The 20131-nt window shown below is 37.7% G+C and overlaps 2 protein-coding genes and 4 non-coding genes across 6 annotated transcripts; 5 read left to right on the top strand and 1 right to left on the bottom strand.

The window, feature by feature from the left end:
- Positions 1 to 691: 691 nt before the first annotated feature.
- cct6a (chaperonin containing TCP1 subunit 6A) lies at positions 692 to 13481 on the top strand. The gene is given in 14 exon segments (NM_001001208.1): positions 692 to 919; positions 3475 to 3538; positions 4325 to 4459; positions 5055 to 5228; positions 5877 to 5980; positions 6968 to 7078; positions 8237 to 8396; positions 9806 to 9888; positions 10717 to 10813; positions 10974 to 11121; positions 11301 to 11434; positions 11943 to 12045; positions 12772 to 12844; positions 13151 to 13481. Coding segments are annotated over 14 exon segments (1596 nt in total). The 5' UTR covers positions 692 to 782; the 3' UTR covers positions 13224 to 13481.
- On the top strand, positions 3763 to 3901 carry LOC116409382. Its single transcript, XR_004221823.1, has one exon. It is a non-coding gene; the product is annotated as a small nucleolar RNA SNORA15 (small nucleolar RNA).
- On the top strand, positions 6367 to 6492 carry LOC116409384. Its single transcript, XR_004221825.1, has one exon. It is a non-coding gene; the product is annotated as a small nucleolar RNA SNORA15 (small nucleolar RNA).
- Positions 8423 to 8554, top strand: LOC116409388. The gene has a single exon (XR_004221829.1). It is a non-coding gene; the product is annotated as a small nucleolar RNA SNORA22 (small nucleolar RNA).
- LOC116409387 lies at positions 12113 to 12246 on the top strand. Its single transcript, XR_004221828.1, has one exon. It is a non-coding gene; the product is annotated as a small nucleolar RNA SNORA22 (small nucleolar RNA).
- Positions 13482 to 15204: 1723 nt separating the features above from the next.
- On the bottom strand, positions 15205 to 20106 carry thap2 (THAP domain containing, apoptosis associated protein 2). Its single transcript, XM_002935799.5, has 3 exons — positions 19943 to 20106; positions 18185 to 18380; positions 15205 to 17000 (listed from the first exon to the last, which is right to left on the bottom strand). The coding sequence occupies exons 1-3, from the start codon at positions 20011 to 20013 to the stop codon at positions 16707 to 16709; spliced, it is 561 nt and encodes a 186-aa protein (XP_002935845.1). The 5' UTR covers positions 20014 to 20106; the 3' UTR covers positions 15205 to 16706.
- Positions 20107 to 20131: the final 25 nt, after the last annotated feature.

The following is a 20131-nucleotide window of genomic DNA, read 5'->3' as shown; positions in this document are numbered from 1 at the left end:
ATCTGGGAACTGGCACTTATATTGTAGTGTCACCCACTGTGACCTACAGCACTTATATTTGCCTATTTGTGTCTGTAAGTTACCCCTCCCATATAGATTGTAAGCTCTACGGGGCAGGGACCTCCATCCTCTTAACTTATTGCTGCTGTATTTATTATTATACTTTGTATTTATCTATTATCTTATTAACACCCTGTTTGTATTAATGTATTCTACTGTACAGCGCTGCGTACATAAGTAGCGCTTTATAAATAAAGATATACATACATTATTGGTCATTAACAAAAGATAACAAATGCATCCAAAGTCTGAATCTGGTTGCGGGTGACACCATAATCAAACTCAATTGGTTCGATTCAGCTGCACCATGTATACAGTTTCTGACTAGTATATTCCAGAAACAAGATATTTTAAACATGGAAATCAGTTTGCAATGGAGAGTGGCATGGTACAAAGAAAAGCGGCCATGTAACTCTTACGCCTTGCAACCCGGGTAACGCTACCGCCACTTCCCTTAGACAGTTTGAACTCTGTCACCGAAATCACGCGAGAACTCGACGGATAGTAGCATGTCGACCAATAAGCTTGTAGGAGTAGGTGATTGAGCCAATAGGGGTCTTTGCTGGGCGTTCCGTGCCGACAGAGCACGTTAGATTGTTCTGGAATGCCGGCCCCTTTTCTTCTCGGGAGCGGCGTGGTGGGGAAGCCTGGGAGCCGCTAGCTGATTCATTGTCTCATTTGCTTCGGATTCGCTTCCCGAGCCGGTCTCTACCCCCGTCACTATGGCCGCAGTCAAAGCCCTCAATCCGAAAGCCGAGGTAGCCCGAGCCCAGGCGGCCCTGGCTGTGAACATCAGTGCGGCAAGGGGGCTCCAGGACGTGCTCCGGACCAACCTCGGGCCTAAAGGCACCATGAAAATGTGAGAGACGCTTGTCATGGTGACACATGGGCTGGGAGGATTGTGGGGAGTTATAGTGTGAGAGTTGGGTATGGGGCGATGCTCTCTTTTATGGCTGTGAAAAATAAAAACTTTCAGGGATGCTTTTATTTTATAATCAGTAAATCACATTTAGGTCTATCAACGGGCTTTGGGAGGGCCGGGCCTCGGCTAATAACGTTTATTGTCAGATAGTGTTGTGTCGGGGTACATTAGAACGCTATAAGTAAATAAAACTCTATTTCTCCCGTCTGATTATAGCTTCAAATCGTAATTCTAACCCAGGCCAGAGTGCGGTGGCTGCACCCCGGTTATGGTGCTTTAAGTTACTGAACTTGAATATTAACCCTGTCATTTTTTTCTGGCATACAATTGTGTATTAAAGGAGAATGAAAGTTAAAATCACTTGTGGGGGGGTTGCAAATGTTAGGCACCCCCCCAATGATTAAGACTGGTTACCTGATACCTCAGACTGATGCTCCTATTAGCAGAAAATGGCACCAGCCCTGGGTACAAGCAGGCGAGCAATCCTCTTCCTTCTTCTTTTGCTGCAATCCATGCATGCGCAGTAGAGTTAAAAAGCAGACTTTTTATATTAAAATTATAGCATACATTTTTCACTCTACTGTGCAAGCGCAGCTGGTGCGAAGAAAGAAGACTGAAGAGGATCGCTCACCTGCACGTACCCTGGGCTTGTGCAGTTTTTTGCTAATAGGAGCCCCAGCCTGGGGTATCAGGTAAGTGATAACAATCACTGGCACCCCCCTAGTCATTCAACCTTTACCCTTCTTTAAGTCCTAGATACGTATGCTTTCCAGTGATTGCCAGTTCCCTTAAAAGTTTCCAAATATTTTGCATTTTCATTAACCCTAATCTAAAACATTTAGTATAAAGTTACAATTTCTGGATAGTGCATAAAAATTTTTTCTCACCAGAGCAGTAGTTTGCAAAATTTCCTGTAAAATGATTTAATACAATTAATGTAAAATTACACTCAAATATATATATATATAAGAAGAAGGATTCTCAGAATTCTCTCTAGTTCCAGATTTCTTGTAATTTCTTGTAAGTTTACCTGACAAAATGTGTAGGTTTATGTCATCATCTTAAAGGAACAGTAACACCAAAAAATGAAAGTAAATAAAAGTTACTAAAATATAATGTGCTGCTGCCCTGCACTGGTAAAAGTTGTGTGTTTACTTCAGAAAGTCTACTATAATTTATATAAATAAGCTGCTATGTAGCCATGGAGGCAGCCATTCAAAGGAGAAAAGGCACAGGCACATAGCAGATAACAGATAAAACACTATTGTATTCTACAGAACTTATCTGTTATCTGCTATGTAACCTGTGCCTTTTCTCCTTTTTTCCAGCTTGAATGGCTGCCCCCATGGCTACACAGCAGCTTATTATATAAATTATAGTAGTGTTACTGTAGCAAACACACCAGTTTTACCAGTGCAGGGCAACAGTGCATTATATTTTTATTACTTTAAAGCTCTTTCATTTTTTGGTGTTACTGTTCCTTTAATGGACAGGTCCTCTTACTAACATAAGGACTGTACATGGGACCACAGCTATGAAGATTACTTATAACTAATCTGAAATCAGAGAGAATTCTTTGAGGCTTTTTTTCTGTTTTTTTTTTTTTTAGTGCAATTTTAGATTTTATTAAAAAAAAAAAACAAATTGACAATCACACTATAGGTTTTCAAGCCTCTAATTTGTATGTTTTAGATTTCTGAGGAAATCCCTAGGCAGCAGCTAATTTGTAGTTAAAAATCTGATTGTGACTTGTGCTACAGTGTAAAAGTGCAATCAAATCTAGCACAGAAAATGACAGTAGTATGATGTGCGTTTTAATGCCAGCCAGGCCAGAATCGGTATATAGCAACCTGCTATGTGTAGTGTGGCTGCACTGAAAAGTGTTGGTTGATGCAGAGATTTCTCAAACGTCTTGTGGGCACAGAGTTTTTAGATAAATAAAGCTTATACTGAAACAATATAGAGGGCTGCTAAACCAATAAATATAACATTTGCCAGGGCATATTTTTTACTTAGAATTAATGCATCTTTTAATATTCACTGAATCTTGTACTTCATCATTTTATAATCATGTTTCTTAGGAAAGGCTCTGAATGCCCTTGTTTGCCTTGTGTGCCATAAGAGGATTAATAGAAGAGAGTTGAGTGAAGGAAGCTAACCAGTGGCAAAATTAAAGCCAAGGCAAACTTAAAAATGTATATTTTAGATGTGTAAGTTATTGAGACCTTGAAGGAAAGTTAACCTAAGTTTAACTTTGTAACACCTAGTTTACCACTGCCTTAATCAGGCAGTCTTTAGAATTTCAGATGTTCAGCAAATTCTGGGGCATCAGTGTTTGCCTTTGGCTAAACTTCACCTTTAACGGTTAACTGGTTATACACAAACATTTAAAGGTTTTAAATGATTTTAGTCTAGCTGAGTCTGGGTAGATGGGTTTTCAGTTTTCTTTAAGGTTGTTCATTATTGTCATTTCCATTCCCTGCTTTCCACAGGCTTGTTTCTGGTGCTGGAGACATCAAGCTTACCAAAGATGGCAATGTCTTGCTTCATGAAATGGTGAGTGTACCAAGGAATGAGTTGGTTTGTGCATTCAGAGACTATCCTGTTTCAACTCACCGTAACTTGATCTTCTGGATCCTCCAAGTTTTCTTTACCATTTCAAAAACTGTCAGTCTTTTCATAACATTTATTTTTGTGTTTTCATACTACAATAATACAATATAAAAAGTGTGGTAAAGAATTGATAGCTATAATGAATCATTTTAATATTAATCCTGGTGGCATGGATGAATTCTGCTTTAGCTTTTGCAGTAGCTATTGCAGTCAGACACCATGCTAAATGGAATTTCATTTGTACTTTTTCTTTCTGATGCAACCAAATCTTACTGGGTGTCATCAGAGTTACATCTGAATACAGTTTATACATTCTAAGGGTTAGGTAGGTGCCAGTTGTTGTGTGTGTTTAAATGCAACAAAGAAGTTCCAGAATGCTTTGAAATGAAAAATTATGCCTATTTTGGCCTATGTTTAGTGATGTTCATTAAAAGAAATCTGAAATAAAGAAAGCAGTGAAAGTAAGTGTCCTAAATATTTCAACTCCTGTATAAGGCAGAGAAAGCAAGATCTGGTTAACTATATCTCAAAAACTAACTCAAAAACATGCTAAAAATCTCTGGGTTTGGCCAGATATCCCTCGGATTGTACACTTTCTAGACAGGGCTCTCTGACATTGTATTGCTGTTTGCAGATTTATGTTGTATTGTGGACATTTTAATGCATTGCTCATTACTGCAATAAATGTTTGTAAAGTAGTTCTGAATACAATACTTATTTACTTTTTAGCAAATTCAACATCCAACAGCCTCGCTGATTGCTAAAGTAGCCACAGCACAAGATGACATTACTGGAGATGGAACCACATCAAATGTTCTGATCATTGGAGAGCTGCTGAAGCAAGCAGATCTCTACATCTCAGAGGTATACATTTTGACATAAATCATTTTTTTATATATACATTAAAGCAAAATTGGGACTTAGTATGTGGTAGAATATCAATAACTTAAAATGCAATGGGGGAGTTAATATTTGTTTCTTGCATTATTCCTAAAAGTGTAAGAAACCAAGCAAGCACCTTTATAATAGCATTCCAGTACATGTATGGGATCCCTTAAAAATGTGATGTTATTGTCTTTCAGAAACCTAGCAGATGTAGTGTTTTTTTATGCCTTGATAACCAGAAATGTATTATCTTTGTTTGGAACTATCACTGTTTACAAGACACAGTAAGGGGTATATTTATCATGCGCTGTAAAAAATGGTTTGAAACATTACTGGTGATGACACTTTGCTTTGGTTTTCTAACTGTTGAGATCTTATTGCTGATACCCCTTTGTCTATACATTTCTGTTTGTTTTATAAGGTTCAGTATCCTTTTAAAACATGCAATTTTTACACCTGAAAGCTCCAAATTAAGATAATTAACTTCTGTTTAGATATTAATATTAAGTATTGAAATCTTCTAAGTAGGACAATTATAGAACGGTAATTTTGAATGTCTGGTTTTTATCACTAGGGTCTGCACCCCAGAATAGTGACTGAAGGTTTTGAAGCAGCAAAGGTCAAAGCACTTGAAGTTTTGGAGCAAGTAAAAGTGTCCAAAGAAATGGACAGGGAGACTCTGATTAATGTGGCAAGGACTTCACTTCGCACCAAGGTTCATGCTGAATTAGCCGACATTTTAACTGAAGTAAGTAGCTTGATTTATATGTTGTGGTTTTATCATTGTCTTGTGATATAGCCAGCTTAGTAGTAAGTCTGGATCTTTATTTTTTCCCAAAATAAAGTTTAATTCTAATTACTTTCAGGTATACAATACAAACATTGGTTATTTGTAAATGTTAATGCTATTGAAAGGATCTGTATCACCTTGCTGTTTTCCTTCAAACTAGGAATGTACTGAATCCAGAATTCGGACATTTTTCAGCAGGATTTGGATTCGGGTAAATCGGTGTCTGGCCGAACTAAATCCATATCCTAAAAATCATGTGACTTTTGATTTCGTGGACACATAAGTAAAATTTTAAGTGCGCAGTTCTGTTTAGCCCTTCTGCAAATTAGGATTCGGTGAAGGATTCAGGGTTTATCCAAACCCCAAAATAATGGATTCGGTGCATCCCTATTTCAAACCAGACTCAATTTCTCACAGTGCCTTGTACACTTTTTTATTTTTTTTTCTCTTGTATGTTGGAAAGCTGATAAAAATTAGATTTTCTTAGAGCAGGTTTGTGGGTTAACAACCCCTTAATTTTGCAGTAGCAATTGGCACACAAAACATATATACTACATAACTAAATGGTGTTTTTTTTATTAATGTGGATTTATTATTATGTCTCAGGCTGTTGTGGATTCTGTTTTGGCTATTCGACAACCAAATGAGCCTATTGATTTATACATGGTTGAAATTATGGAGATGAAACACAAAACAGAAAGTGATACTACGTGAGTACCATCCTTTGTCTTTCAGCAGCTGGGTCTTATCTTGTGTAACAGTACTAACCTTCTGCAGAAATATTTGTAAGGTATATTGTAGCATGTACAGTCTTAAGTTTTTTGCTTGTGGTAATGTAAAAATGAATGATTTACACAAGGCTTTATGATGTAAGCTCTTCTGACTATGCCTATCCTATCTTTATTCCTTATTTGTAAAGTTATTTTAAAGCACTGCAAAATTTACATTGTGTAAAGTTGGTGACGAGAAGCAGGTGTCATCATTTTGCTACAAGTGTTTTGTTGAATTTCTGAAAACCGTAGATATATAACTATAACCTATCTCTCTTCATGAAACTGCAAAAAAAGTTTTCCTAAAATGTCTAAAGACTAGCTGTGCATGGCTGAATTCTGCTTAATCGTGCAGTGGTTCTTGCAGTCAGACACCATGCTAAAGAAAATTTCTTGGTGCTGTTTATGGTGGCATCTTCATGTTGTCTTCCACAGTCCAACAAAGTGTACACACTTATTTTTGCCTTCATATTTGCCAACTGCTGCTTTACCCACTCAATTGCAACAAACCATAACATTTGCAATCTGGGCAACAAGGGGGCCAGATTGCAGCTCTGGGTCTGGAAGCTGTCCCTCTGCTCTCTAGTCACTTCAACCCCATCCTCCCCTACAGGCCTTCCCATCAGTGTTCCCTCTAATTACTTGGCTGTAGGTGAAAAAAAATTGTATTGTGCGCACTTAAAAAAACTGTGCACAGGTCCAAATAAGTACAAAATGATGTGGTTTCACACAGTTCTTTGTGTGCGCCACAATTTCCATCATTTAGATAAAGCAGAACTCTATGTAAATCTGTAGCAAATTACATAAAAAGACTTAGTAGGTGGGAGGAACTTTAATCTTTAATAAATACTCTTTAATAAATGCACTTTCTAGAATATATTTCTCTAACAATAGAAGACTCTAAATTAGTTTATTTTTCCACCGCAGGCTGATAAGAGGGCTTGTCTTGGATCATGGAGCTCGTCATCCAGATATGAAGAAGCGTGTTGAAGATGCTTTTATCCTCACTTGCAATGTGTCTCTGGAATATGAAAAAACGTATGTATGTTCTAGCCTTGTGTGACTGTCATGTCATATTCCTGGCACTGAGAGCCAACAAGGAGCATGTACACTGAAAGCCAGCAACAAATGTGTGCATATTCCTGTTATGTGGTCAGTGCCAAGCCAGTGTTTACCCTACTGTACCTTTTCTGCCCATTTAGAGGGGGAGCAGGGTCGTTTTGGGGTAGGAGGAGTAGGCTGAATAGGATCCCTGTACTTGCAAGATGGGTTTAGTTTTCCTGGTTTTTTTTTTTTTTTTTGTTTTTTTTTGTTTAGTAGTTTCAGCACCAAAACATAGGCTAATTGTGACATTTTTATATTCAGGTTCATTTCATTCATCTTCCGGTCAGTCACTATCTGGGTTCAATAAGTACCTCCAAAGAAACCAGATAGCAGTTTTAATGGCTAATTTTAGATTTGTAAAACCAAAAATTTACTACATTGGAGGAGACTTAAGGCAGTCCCAAACCTTTAAACCGTGCTAGCATCCTCAGGGCTTTTGCTTACCGTATATACTCGAGTATAAGCCGATCCGAATATAAGCCGAGGTACCTAATTTTACCTAAGAAACCTGGAAAAACTTATTGACTCGAGTATAAGCCTAGGGTGGGAAATGCAGCCGCTACTGCTAAGTTTCATCAAAATAAATACCAATAAAATTACATTAAATGAGGCATCAGTGGGGTATATGTTTTTAAATATTTATTTCAAATAAAAACTGTAAACTAGCTCTGTAAGTGGAGGGTCAACAAAAACAATTGTTTTATCAACAATGATACCTTAAGAGTACTCGGCAACCAAGCTAAAACACAAAGAGTTAAAATCCTTCAAAACTATATATAGTTTATATAGAATATAAAGTGAAATGTCTAGTGCAGAATGGGACAGGTGAGGATGGTAGATGAAGATAAATTTGGCAGCGGGCCAGGGCACTGGGGGGTCTGGTTGCGGGTGGCCTAATTTGCACACAAAGGACAGAGGGTGCTAGTTTGGAGGGACCCATGGCACCCGACTTGAGTATAAGCCAAGGGTGACTTTTTGAGCACATTTTGGGTGATGAAAAACTAGGCTTATACTCGAGTATATACAGTAATTTTATTTTGGAATTTGAAGACAAATTTTTATCTTGACAAAAAATGTAAATTTTTTTCACAGAGAGGTGAATTCTGGGTTCTTCTACAAAAGTGCAGATGAACGTGAAAAACTGGTTAAAGCAGAGAGAAAGTTTATTGAAGAAAGGGTGAATAAAATCATAGCCCTAAAGCAGAAAATGTGTGGAGATACCGGCAAAGGTTTCATTGTGATAAATCAAAAGGTAAGGTTATCCTGACAATATCTTAAATGCACAGAGAACACCCAAGTGTGCTTTCTAGCTCCCTTGGCCTTAAAACTGTGCTAAATAGATGTCTGTCCTTTTTCCTCTGCGGTAGGAGATTTTATTCTCTTGCACGTATTCAGAAGCACAGTACATTTGATTTATATATTAATGTAGATCGTGCAGCAATAATTTTGTTTGCACATGTTTAATTCAGGGCTACAGCGGATGTTGCAGTATCAGTTATATATTTTTTTTTTTTTTATCAAATGTTAAGCACAGCTGCTAGCTTGTATTTTAAGCTGTGTTTGCCTTCAGATACAGATGCACTTAACAGACCCAATATTTGCAATTGTCTCTAGTTTGGTGTTTTGTTTCCTCCATTTCCAGCATTATTTTTGGCTGCAGTCCATTACCAACAACTGTCCCTGCTAGAGTGTTAATTAAAATTACACAGCAAAATTAAAGCAACAGTTTAGGCTGGAAAGAGGGACTACTTTGTAAAAGGTTTCTATTATGGTGCATGAAGTTGAGACAGGCAAATTGTGAAAATATATACAGTGGGGTGCTTTGGTTTTTTTAGGTTTGTTTTCCTTTCCATCCTGTCTATGGTTTAGACAGGATATATTGATCAATAAATGCAATATATACATCTTTCAGATTGGCAGGGGTCATTTCTATCCTTTTTTTTTTTTTTTTTTCTATGTGAGCAGCACATAGGTTTAGGGGCGGCATGCCCCCCTGCCGCAACGGTATTTTTAAAGTTTGCTCCCATATGCTCACTGCCGGGGGGGGGATCGGTTGTTTGCGCATGCGCACAGGGGGAGGTGGGGGGCGACCAACAGGGACGGCCTCGGGGCGCCCGGATCACAAATCTGGCGCTGCATGGGAATAAAGGACAGACTTGTTCAGTGCTGTGAAACTCTGCTTAATGCTCCCAACTCCTGTTGCAGGACAATGTACAGGGAGCCAGATTTACACAGATCAGCTGGGGTTCTCATTGGAGGATTTTTGCATTTTAAAGCAGTCGCTGGCTGTAGAGATGTGGGGATAAGTTCAGTAAAAGTTTTATTGCGCAATATTGCTTTAAGAATACAACCATGATGTTGCATTCTGGGATTTGTAGTCCAGCTACAACTGAGTAAAGTTTAGTTGTGCAGTGTAGCAGGGTTTACATCCCCTTTAAATACTGTGCTTTAATAAGCAATATTGCATATCTACAAATCTGTACATGCTATATATCTATAGGCAACCACAGGTAATTTGTAGGGTATATTTGTCTCCTGTAATCTGGGTAAACTTGTTTTTTTCCTCAATGCTCTGGTCCAGGTTTCATATGTGATTTTACATTTATGCTGCAGAAAATATTTGCAAAAAATGGCATTTAGAGCATATCTGTTTTATTTTAGGGTATTGACCCATTTTCCTTGGATGCCCTTGCCAAAGAAGGAATTGTGGCACTTCGTAGAGCAAAGAGAAGAAATATGGAGAGGTTAGTAGTCAAAATTTGTTTAATGCCTACCTTGGTTTGTATATTTCATTTTTGTTTGAAAATATAATACAATATATAATTTTATGCTGACAAGATAATCCCTTTGGCAAATACAGCAAAGTGAAAATCTACGGTAGTAGTAAACTGCAACCCCCTTTATATGGAAAAGTATAGTTGCAAACAAAAAACAAGCTCCATTGAGCCATCACCCCCAGTTTAGTATTTGCTCAGAAGGTCTTTTGCCTGCAGCAATATGCCATGTGAACTGATATGTTAAAATTCTGTATTTTTATTGGCCATAATTTTAAAATCCGCAAGCCAGTACATCAATTAAATCCAAAATTGCATAACATGTCCAACAGTTAAAGGAAAACTCGACCCCCTCCCCCCCTGGCCTTCAAGTGGTGATTTTTAGCAATAGTCAACTTGTACCCAGCCTTAACCAATGCTTTTGATTTGGCTTCAAAGTGGCTACTCTAGAATAATGAAGTCAGCATCATGTCCTTCTCTGCCTACTTGCAGGCTGCCCTCTTGGTGTACTCCTGGATTCTTTACAGGTTTTAAACTATTTACTTTCCCAACCAAATTAAAACAGAAACCTTTAAGAGCTTTTTCAACTCTTACTTCTAATGAATGAATTATATTTGTTGTGAGCAGTAGTGTAGCTTACTGATTGTAGTCACAACTGATTTTGCTTAAGATACATGTTGGGGTTCAGGCAGAACAAGCTCTACATTATCTTTAACCAAATATGCTCATGTCTAGTTGTGCTTTTATTTTGGGAATTTAAGACCAGTGATAATGACTAAGGCTTGGTCCTTTGTACAGATTGACTTTGGCTTGTGGTGGCAATGCCATGAATTCTGTGGATGACCTCACACCTGAATGCTTAGGACATGCTGGTCTTGTCTATGAATACACACTGGTAGGTTTTGATCATATTGATGCTTTGATTTAAAATCTGTTAATTAGCATTGCAGTCATACACGCCACACTGTCGGTGCAACTGACCATGAGGATAAGGTCATTATAATTTACTGTTTGTTTATTTCATCATGATATTTTTTATTTTTCTTTCTTTTTAGGGGGAAGAAAAATTCACTTTTATAGAACAGTGTGAGAACCCACGGTCTGTGACGCTATTAATCAAAGGGCCAAATAAGCACACAATAACACAAATTAAAGATGCCATAAGGGATGGACTTCGTGCTGTAAAGAATGCAATTGAAGATTGTAAGTTAATTCATATTATATTTGGGGGTGGGTGCTAAAAGCATGAAATATTTATTGTGGCTAATAAATCTGGACAAATAAAATGTAAAATAGTGCATTAAAAATATGAATTGTCTTCTGAAGCCTCAGTCAACATTCTTGATTACCTTTTAACATTTTTCTTTTAATTTTCTTGAAAGGTTCAGTGGTTCCAGGCGCAGGGGCACTGGAAGTAGCAATCGCTGATGCTCTTGTGAAGCACAAGCCTAATGTAAAAGGACGTGCCCAACTTGGTGTTCAGGCTTTTGCTGATGCACTTCTCATCATTCCCAAGGTAGTTATAACCAATGAAAGTAATGTAGTTGGCAGTAGAGGTTCTTGTTTGCCATGCCTGCCTTTGAAACAATAATTGGCTGGTCTTTTTTAGCAGGCCAATAAGCTTACTCCCCAAAACAATTAACAGGTGAGCCAAGTCTAAAGCAGGAAAGCGATTTAGATGCAAGGTACCTTGCTGTTTTTGCCATGTCTCCAATTCCTGCCTAGTTCCAGTATAGTGTCATGGCCAGTTTGCAAACCAATCTTTCCTACAATCTCCTTTCCAAGATAAGTCTTCATGTTGATTTGTCATTCTAATTTGATTTGTCATTCTGTATGCCAAACAAAATCTGTTTTACCACCATTTATCAGCATTGTACAATAGCATCTCTGCATGCAGACTTCACTTCACTGTAGGAGTACCCAGAAGAGCAAATAATTCCTTACTGCCATTCAGGAAAAGGGTGGGAGAGACCCAGAGAGCTCATTCATTTTTACTTAATCTGGTTTTTCTCTACAATATAAAGGTGCTTGCCCAAAACTCTGGTTATGACCCCCAGGAGACACTTGTAAAACTTCAGACAGAATATGCAGATTCAAGCCAGCTCATTGGTGTTGATTTAAACACTGGTATGTATATTGTATTGTCTGTACAACAATTCTATTTTCTTTAAACAAAAATCTGAATGGATGCTATTGGCATAGAGAACACCCAAGTGTGCTTTGTAGCTCCCTTGGCCTTACATCTGTGCTAAATTAATATATGTACTTTTACCTCTGCGGTAGAAGGTGGCTTTTCCTTCTATATGTATTCAGAAGTACAGTACAGTGTTATCTGATTAACACTCAAGTTTGATTTTCTTGCCTTTTTAATAAACAGGTGTGTTCTGTGTAAAATCATTCAGGGGGGCTTTATAAGTCAAGGCAGGAGGAAACCTATGGCTAAAACATGATTTCCTCCTAGATTATTTTGTGTAACAGTTGTATATTTGTGTATGTTTGCGTTTTGCTAATTAGCTGACCACGTGGGGTGAATAGTGCCATACCTGACATAGCACAAACTGCTGGATATTTATGCAGTTTGATCATACAGGTAGATGGCAAAATTGTACTGAACTAACAGATTGGCCTACTGCCTCAATTGTAGGTCAGCAACCCCATATGCTCCCAGATTTTTAGTCATTATTTACCTTTTCCTTTGTTGCTGATCAGCAGAAAATCAGCAGATCTCATCTGTGAAATATTGTTACATGTGACAAACATTAGAGAACTTGTTCACTGTGCCGTTACATGTTATTCCTTCTCTCTTTTCTGTTTTAATGTTCTCATCAATTCTGACACTTTTTGCATTTATAGGTGAACCTATGATTTCATCTGAGGCAGGAATTTGGGATAACTACAGTGTTAAGAAGCAGCTGCTTCATTCCTGGTAATCACGTTACCAATGCATTTCTTGATATTTGAGTTTCACTTGATACACACATGATAGAACATGCTTTTATATGCTTATCTTTTCCCCAATATTATATAAGCAACATATTGACTAATGCATTTTTAAAGTTAAAGTTGTATATTTTACCTTTGCATAGCAAGTATATGCATTCTAAAATTTCCACTTATTTGATGACACATCATAAAAAGGAAAATCTAGCACCACTACTTATTTTCCAATTAACTGGTTATTTTTGTGAAATTGGTGCTCATGCTAAATCTTTCCTATGCTTTTATTTTTTAGTACTGTGATTGCAAGCAATATCCTGTTGGTGGATGAGATTATGAGAGCGGGAATGTCTTCTCTGAAAGGATGAATATAGCCTTGTTGTGACACTTTTCTTATGATTCAGTTAGGAAGTTTATTCAAATCTGAAATTATTTGCGCTTTGCTCCCACTGATTTGCTGAAGTTACTTAATAAACTTTCTGTAAAATCTACTCCCACAGCTGTAAAACGATAGCAAATATTGAAAACTTTCAATGTTTAACATTTATTTATTCATTTTTTATGGCACTGAAATGTACAAGCTGAACCCCTCTGTCTTTGTACATAATTAAAAACTTTGCTCTTCACTTGCTCTTCAGATTTTTTTCTGGAAACAATGGTTAGTAATTTTAAAGAATCTTTTAAATAACTTTCAAAGGCAGTCATTGATTGATCTATGGCAGCAGTGAAAACCATGGGCCCATCACCAAGTCAACAACTTATTTTCTTGTGTCAGGTTGCCATAGTAATGTAGGGAAACTGCAGTGCCAGAAACACACATTGGTAACAGGTACACCTCCAATCAGAAATGTGTAACTGCATATGGAGATAAGCAAGACCTTGCTTTTAAAGGAACAGTAACACCAAAAAATGAAAGTGTATAAAAGTAACTAAAATATAATGTGCTGCTGCCCTGCACTGGTAAAAGTTGTGTGTTTACTTCAGAAAGTCTACTATAATTTATATAAATAAGCTGCTATGTAGCCATGGAGGCAGCCATTCAAAGGAGAAAAGGCACAGGCACATAGCAGATAACAGATAAAACACTATTGTATTCTACAGAACTTATCTGTTATCTGCTATGTAACCTGCGCCTTTTCTCCTTTTTTCCAGCTTTAATGGCTGCCCCCGTGGCTACACAGCAGCTTATTATATAAATTATAGTAGTGTTACTATAGCAAACACACCAGTTTTACCAGTGCAGGGCAACAGTGCATTATATTTTTATTACTTTAAAGCTCTTTCATTTTTTGGTGTTACTGTTCCTTTAACAGCTGAAGGAGCTGCCATTTCTGAGAAACTTCTTACATATATAAATATGGTACATTTCTGTTTGTTTAAAGATACTTCCTACAAAAATAGAAATTTGTTGTCATGAATTAAAATAAGATTTAATATTTTAACCAAATCCAAAGATAATGCCCAGACTTATTTTTGGTCCTGTCCTTAAAAAAAAAAAAAACATAGAACTGGAAGTAATCTCTCTCTGCAACTAGTATGAGGAAGCAATTATTCCAGGTGACTTGACAGGCCATTGTTTTGGCTATTTTGTACATAAAGGGTTGTCACACTGGGAAAGCTTGTGCACCTGCAGTAACCCATAGCAACCAAACATTTACTATAACCCAAAGTAACCAGTTAATTCAAATTACTACTGGCCAACTGAGGATTTTTTCTTAAAGGAAATGTAACACAAAATTTTTACTTTCAAGAAATCCATTCTATATAATTCTATATATATTTTTAGTAAATGTACTTTACCACAGATTTACTGAGCTCTGGCAGCAGATCTCTCCCAAGTCTCGCAGTCCACTTCCATTCAGATCCCCCTCCCTCTCCCTGTGCAGGCTCTGGCAGCGCTCCTTCTAACAGACACGCAGACCCAGCAGAAGAGGAGAAAAGGTCTGTCTTCCATCCCTCTCCTTTCCCTCTTTGTGCCCCATCGCTAGTAGCACATTAATCACTTTTAAAAAGGACACCGAACAACGCAGTGAATTAACTTCCGGATTGAACAGGAAGTCTACCCCATCGCCTTTCCAAACTTTGCCCAGTAAGCCACTGGTAATGTAATTTATTATAAAACCACTTAAAATATCAATTTTTAAATGTTATTTAGGTTAATAAATGTATTTAGAAGTGATATCTTTAAAGTAAATTTTTTGTGTTACTGTTCCTTTAGGGGCACAGCACACCCCAAATCAAACTCAGGAAAGCCTGATTCAGGGAATTTCACACTGCCCACACTGACCTTGCCTTGTGATCAGTATTGTGAATGTTTGCCAAAAAGCAATGGAACTGACAAATCAGGAGTTTGATTGTTTTTCACATTTAATCAGTTTAGATATTTCCCGGGACAAAAGAAAGATCATAATTGTAACGTGTAACCATGAGGCTGGAGGAGATCAGGATGTTTAACTGGACAGATGTCACGACACAACAGTAGTCATTTGAGTAGAGCAGACAAGCTTCCAACAGATTCAAAGAATAACTGGCAGAGGAAGCCTACAACAAGTTGGCTTATTGTTGGCTAGTTTCAATATAGGCATCACTGAACACAATTAACACAATCATTTTGTGGCATTTCTCTTTGTCAGTATATCTGTACCATAACGTATGTAGTATAAATCTAATGTGCACAATTTTTTTTTTATTCTGCCCAATCAAATCAATTTTGATTCTTTTGGCATTTAAAAGCAGTAATTTTTTTTATGGATACAGCTTCTGTGAGTGTGGATTCCCTTCACTATATGTGCATCTGTTGAATTGTACAAAGGGACAATGCTACTGGAACATATGAGTGCTGGCACTGTTGCGCTATACAAAGTAATTTTTGTTTTTCATATATGCACTATGCTGCTGAAACACATTGTTTTAGTAATATAATGAAAAATCATCCCTTTTTAATATAACTATTTTATTAAATGGAAACCATCTTGAGCCAAGTGGGGAAAGACACCAAGAACAAATGGGGGTTTTAATGGCAGTTTGTTAAATATTCATAAAAATTTCCACTATGTTGGTAGGTACAATTCTATTTTCAAATATTTTATTGCACTTTACATTACCAACTGATAAATCAACAGAAGGAGACAGAGAGACCCAAAAGACTGACTGGGAAAAAAAACAAAGAATAGGAAAGAGAATCAAAAAGAGCAGTGACCCAAGCGGGATGTTGGATGATTAAGTCATTATAAAAAAAAAAAAAGTCAGCCAACTTGTTCAAATCTTGTTTCACTTAAAGTTGGAATGGGGATGTCTTACTACTTTTTTGTACGTTTACTGTAGAACTATGGATCTGTAATGCTAACTGGCTCTTCAGTAAGAGTTTTTTCACTAGGGGCCACTCCTGTGCTAAATCTTGTATTAGCTAGATCCACATTTAGAAAGTGGAGTTAAGACACCAGCCATAGCTTGGTTAGTATGACCAAATCAGTGCTTAAGGAAGTAGGATGAATATTAGAGGGCTCGACCCATCCATTTCCAGGACAATCACTGGCAAGGCTTTTTTAGTTGATGCCTGTGGTTCTGCTGTAAACATCCACGATTTTGTGCCATGACCACCATACATGTATCTATGTACCATCATCCTTCAGAATTTTTGGAAACAATGAAGAATGCCTGGGCTTGGGTTTATATATTTACTAAAGGTATAACGGGATCAGCAGTGCATAGTTGGCTACATCCTTACCCCTAGACATGCTTTCATTGAAATTTCCAGGGCTTTTTACATTTTTTGAGTGTAGGGTACAGCTCTTATAATAACAAAATGCATTTGTGTTCCTTCACCATTTTTGTGTCATGTGAACATTAACCTAAAATACATCCCAAGAGGTTTTCCCATCTGCTTCTTTAAGTTCACTTCCGTCAACATTTTCTCCCGAGCACTTCCTTTTCACTCTGCGTTCCCTCTGCTGGTATATTTTTATTTTTTTATGTGCTATTTCCAACTTCCTTTCAAGCTCGCAGATTTTTTTTTTAATTGCTGCAGGACTTGGAAGGCAATAATTGTGATCTGGGAAGGAATCTGTTTGCTTCTGGGAGATTGCTCTGGGCTGTGGCAGATGTTCTTCTGGCTTTGCAATGCTAGTCACCTTCAGGCAAGAAATCTGCAGAAAGTATATGGAAAGGGGAAGTGATCAACCAAATTAGGCATACGTTTCTTTTAACCCTTGTGTTGCCTTAACAGTATACACATGCAATCTCACACAACCAGAAAACAGCTTTATGCTTAATTGCAGTTAATTATAAAACTGTTTTAGATCACTTTTTTGCAAGTTTAGATACTCATTGGTTATTTGTAGACTTATTTTGCAAGAAAAAGTTTCACCCAAATGTATTTATTTATTGTAGCCATACACACTTAAAGACACAAATACAGGAACAAAAACAAAAGGCTATGACATGTAAGCAAAGAGTTGCAGGTTAAATAAGGCTTCATGTTTTTTGCAGATTATTGTCTATATGTATATAGCTGGGTGTTAGGGGAGATGCTTTGACAGCTTTTGGAATACTTAAGGGTTTATTTATCAATTTTCGAGTTTGTGAGTTCAAGGGTGTTTTTCTAATTTAAATAAACTTGCATTTAAAAAAAATGTATGCTTGCTTATTAAAGGACAAGGAAAGGCTAAGTCACTTGGGGGTGCCAAAATGTTAGGCACCCCCAAGTGACTTAAATCGCTTACCTTGTACCCCGGACTGGTGCCCCTGTTAGGAGAAAACAGCACCAGCCCGGGGTACCTGTAGCGAGCGCTTCCTTCTTCCCTATTCACGCTGCAGCCAATTGTCCGGGACAGACGCATGCGCAGTAGAGTGAAACTGACTTCTCTGTTCAAAGTTCGGCTTTTCACTCTACTACGCATGCGCGTGCACGCGATCAGAAAGAAGGAAGCGATCGCTGCTACCCCGGGCTGGTGCTGTTCTCTCTGTACAGGGGCACCAGCCCGGGGTAGAAGGTAAGCAATTTACTTGGCACCCCCAAGTGACTTAGACTTTCCTTCTCCTTTAATGTGGAAAATTGGTCCAATAAGAAAACCTTGAATTTGCGAGTTTACTCAAAAAAAAATCTCGAATTGAAAATATGTACTTCTACATAAATTCACAAGCTTTTAGATGCCGTAGTTTTACGTTCAAGTTTTTTGCACTTTATAAAATATCAGACATTCGAGTTTTTGAACCATAATTTGAATTGTGTGAGTTTTAGCTCCAAAAAACTTGAATTATGAAAAAAAATGAAACTCGAACATTGATCAGCCCCTTTATGTACGTCCTAACAGAGACTTTACTGTATTACCTTCTCCTTCATGTGTTCGGGATAGATAAATATTGTTGGCACAGCATTTGCCCTCAAACGCACAGTCTGTCCTGTTCGGTCAAAACAAGACTCTTCAAAATGTTTTGAGCATAAGAAGGTGTGCAATGTGGGAAAGAAGTTCTCTCTGTTAAGATGTTTCAACCATTCTGCTCTCCGTTTTGGGTCTGCTGGGAATCTAACAGGAGAAAAGAACAATGATGAGAGGAAAGACAGTGTGCATCTTGCGCTTGTCAGGCTGGCACACAAGGTGAATTCACTGCTCAGCCACAAAATATTGTCATTTTGTTCCTGCATCTGCCATTCAGTGTATTTCAATGAGAAGTAAATGTGTTTTAGATACCATCAGATTTTATCTTGTTGGATGCAGACACAGCATGACCCTCAAAACTATAGTACATCTGACTTGTAGGACACGACCTGTTGATCCAACACCATTTATCCCATTTGGTTTAGCTCTTACACAGATCAGAAATTGTTTTACATGCAGCATTCTCTATTCTCTTTTATGAAAAGGTTGCTTTTTTCCTAATGGAAGAGGTAATCTCCCCAGGTGTGACAAATTGTTATGTCTGTCATTGCCCATAAGTAGCTTGACTAGCAAAGTTATCATGAAAAATGTATTACCACTCATTTTACTATTTTAATGGTCATTTAGAACCATCAAGGCCACAATGGAGGAGTGGTAGACAAGAGGCCTAATCAAGCCAAGGGTCTTCTCACTGAAGGGGTGGAGTTAAGTTGGATCAGGCGCAAGACTAGAAACAGCAGGATTATGGCCACCATGATTCCTGATGGCAAACCTGCATACCACTACCAAATGGAAACTTCAGAAAGTTCCAAATTACGGAAAGGCCATCTCCCATAGACTCAATTTTAATGAAATAATTCAATGTTTTTTAAATAATTTTCCTTTTTCTCTATAATAATAAAACAGTACCTTGTACTTAATCCCAACTAAGATATAATGAATCCTTATTGGACCCAAAACAATCCTATTGGGTTTAATTACTGTTTAAATATTTTTTTAAGCAGAATTAAGGTAGGAGATCCAAATTACGGAAAACCCCAGGTCCCGAGCATTCTGGATAAGGGGTCCCATATCTGTACTGTATATCTCTCTTGTCCTACTGTTTCCTTATAGTGGGCACATTATTACACATACAAGTGCAACAAGGTTTTACTGGTCATTCAAACATGGGTTACATTGTTGCTGATTTTTAACATTTATGTAAATGTTAAATGGCAACATTTATATCAAATGTGAAATCAATAGTTTTATTTCTGTTTGTGTTCAAATTGGTGAATTCCTGAATGTAGGTTAGAATTAGCAGTGGCATATAGGTCAAAGCAACAGCAGCAAAGTGCCCCTAAATTCTAGCGTTGCTGATTTATTTATTTGTACATTGTTATCTACTGTTGAGGTTAAGGTTAAATGATAACAGTAATTTAAGTGGAATATAAACAAGTTGAAAGGACTCGTTCGCAGTTGATCTGTTGTAACGCTAAATTGCTGTACACGGCGGACGCGTCATGCGCACTTCTGCGGAGTACCGCTAAAATCTGCGTTAATTCCCACACAAACGATGTAGGTTCAACAGCAACAGAATTGGCTCTTACATTCCACAGGATGTCAGCTCACAGATCACGCATTAATTTAACTGCGCAAAGTGGCCTTACTAATGAAGCGTACCCTTATATTTTATCTATAAAAGTGCTGATTTCTAACGAAGTGCATACCTGTGAAAAGTGACCTGGCTGTCCTTTTTGGAATTATTTTTGCATTCAGAAGCTGCGCACGTGGTAGGCATTATTTATCAGCGGTTGTACATCGATATGACTGTTTCCCAGCTGATTCTGCGTCCATTACCAACATGGCTGCCGTGAACTTCATACGTCACGTGACTGTTCCCCACGGACCAACCCAGT

The sequence above is a fragment of the Xenopus tropicalis genome, chromosome 2 (genome assembly GCF_000004195.4).
Source record: "Xenopus tropicalis strain Nigerian chromosome 2, UCB_Xtro_10.0, whole genome shotgun sequence".
NCBI lineage: Eukaryota > Metazoa > Chordata > Amphibia > Anura > Pipidae > Xenopus > Xenopus tropicalis.
This window is presented reverse-complemented; position numbering and strand designations above follow the sequence as displayed.

Bases quoted from the DNA above. Each gene is read 5' to 3' on its own strand.
- thap2 (XM_002935799.5), bottom strand. From the start codon at position 20,013: ATGCCTACCACGTGCGCAGCTTCTGAATGCAAAAATAATTCCAAAAAG. The intron at 18,381-19,942 runs GTATGCACTTCG...TTCTCCTGTTAG, and splicing joins AGCCAGGTCACTTTTCACAG to ATTCCCAGCAGACCCAAAAC. The intron at 17,001-18,184 runs GTAATACAGTAA...TACTTTCTGCAG, and splicing joins CCGAACACATGAAGGAGAAG to ATTTCTTGCCTGAAGGTGAC.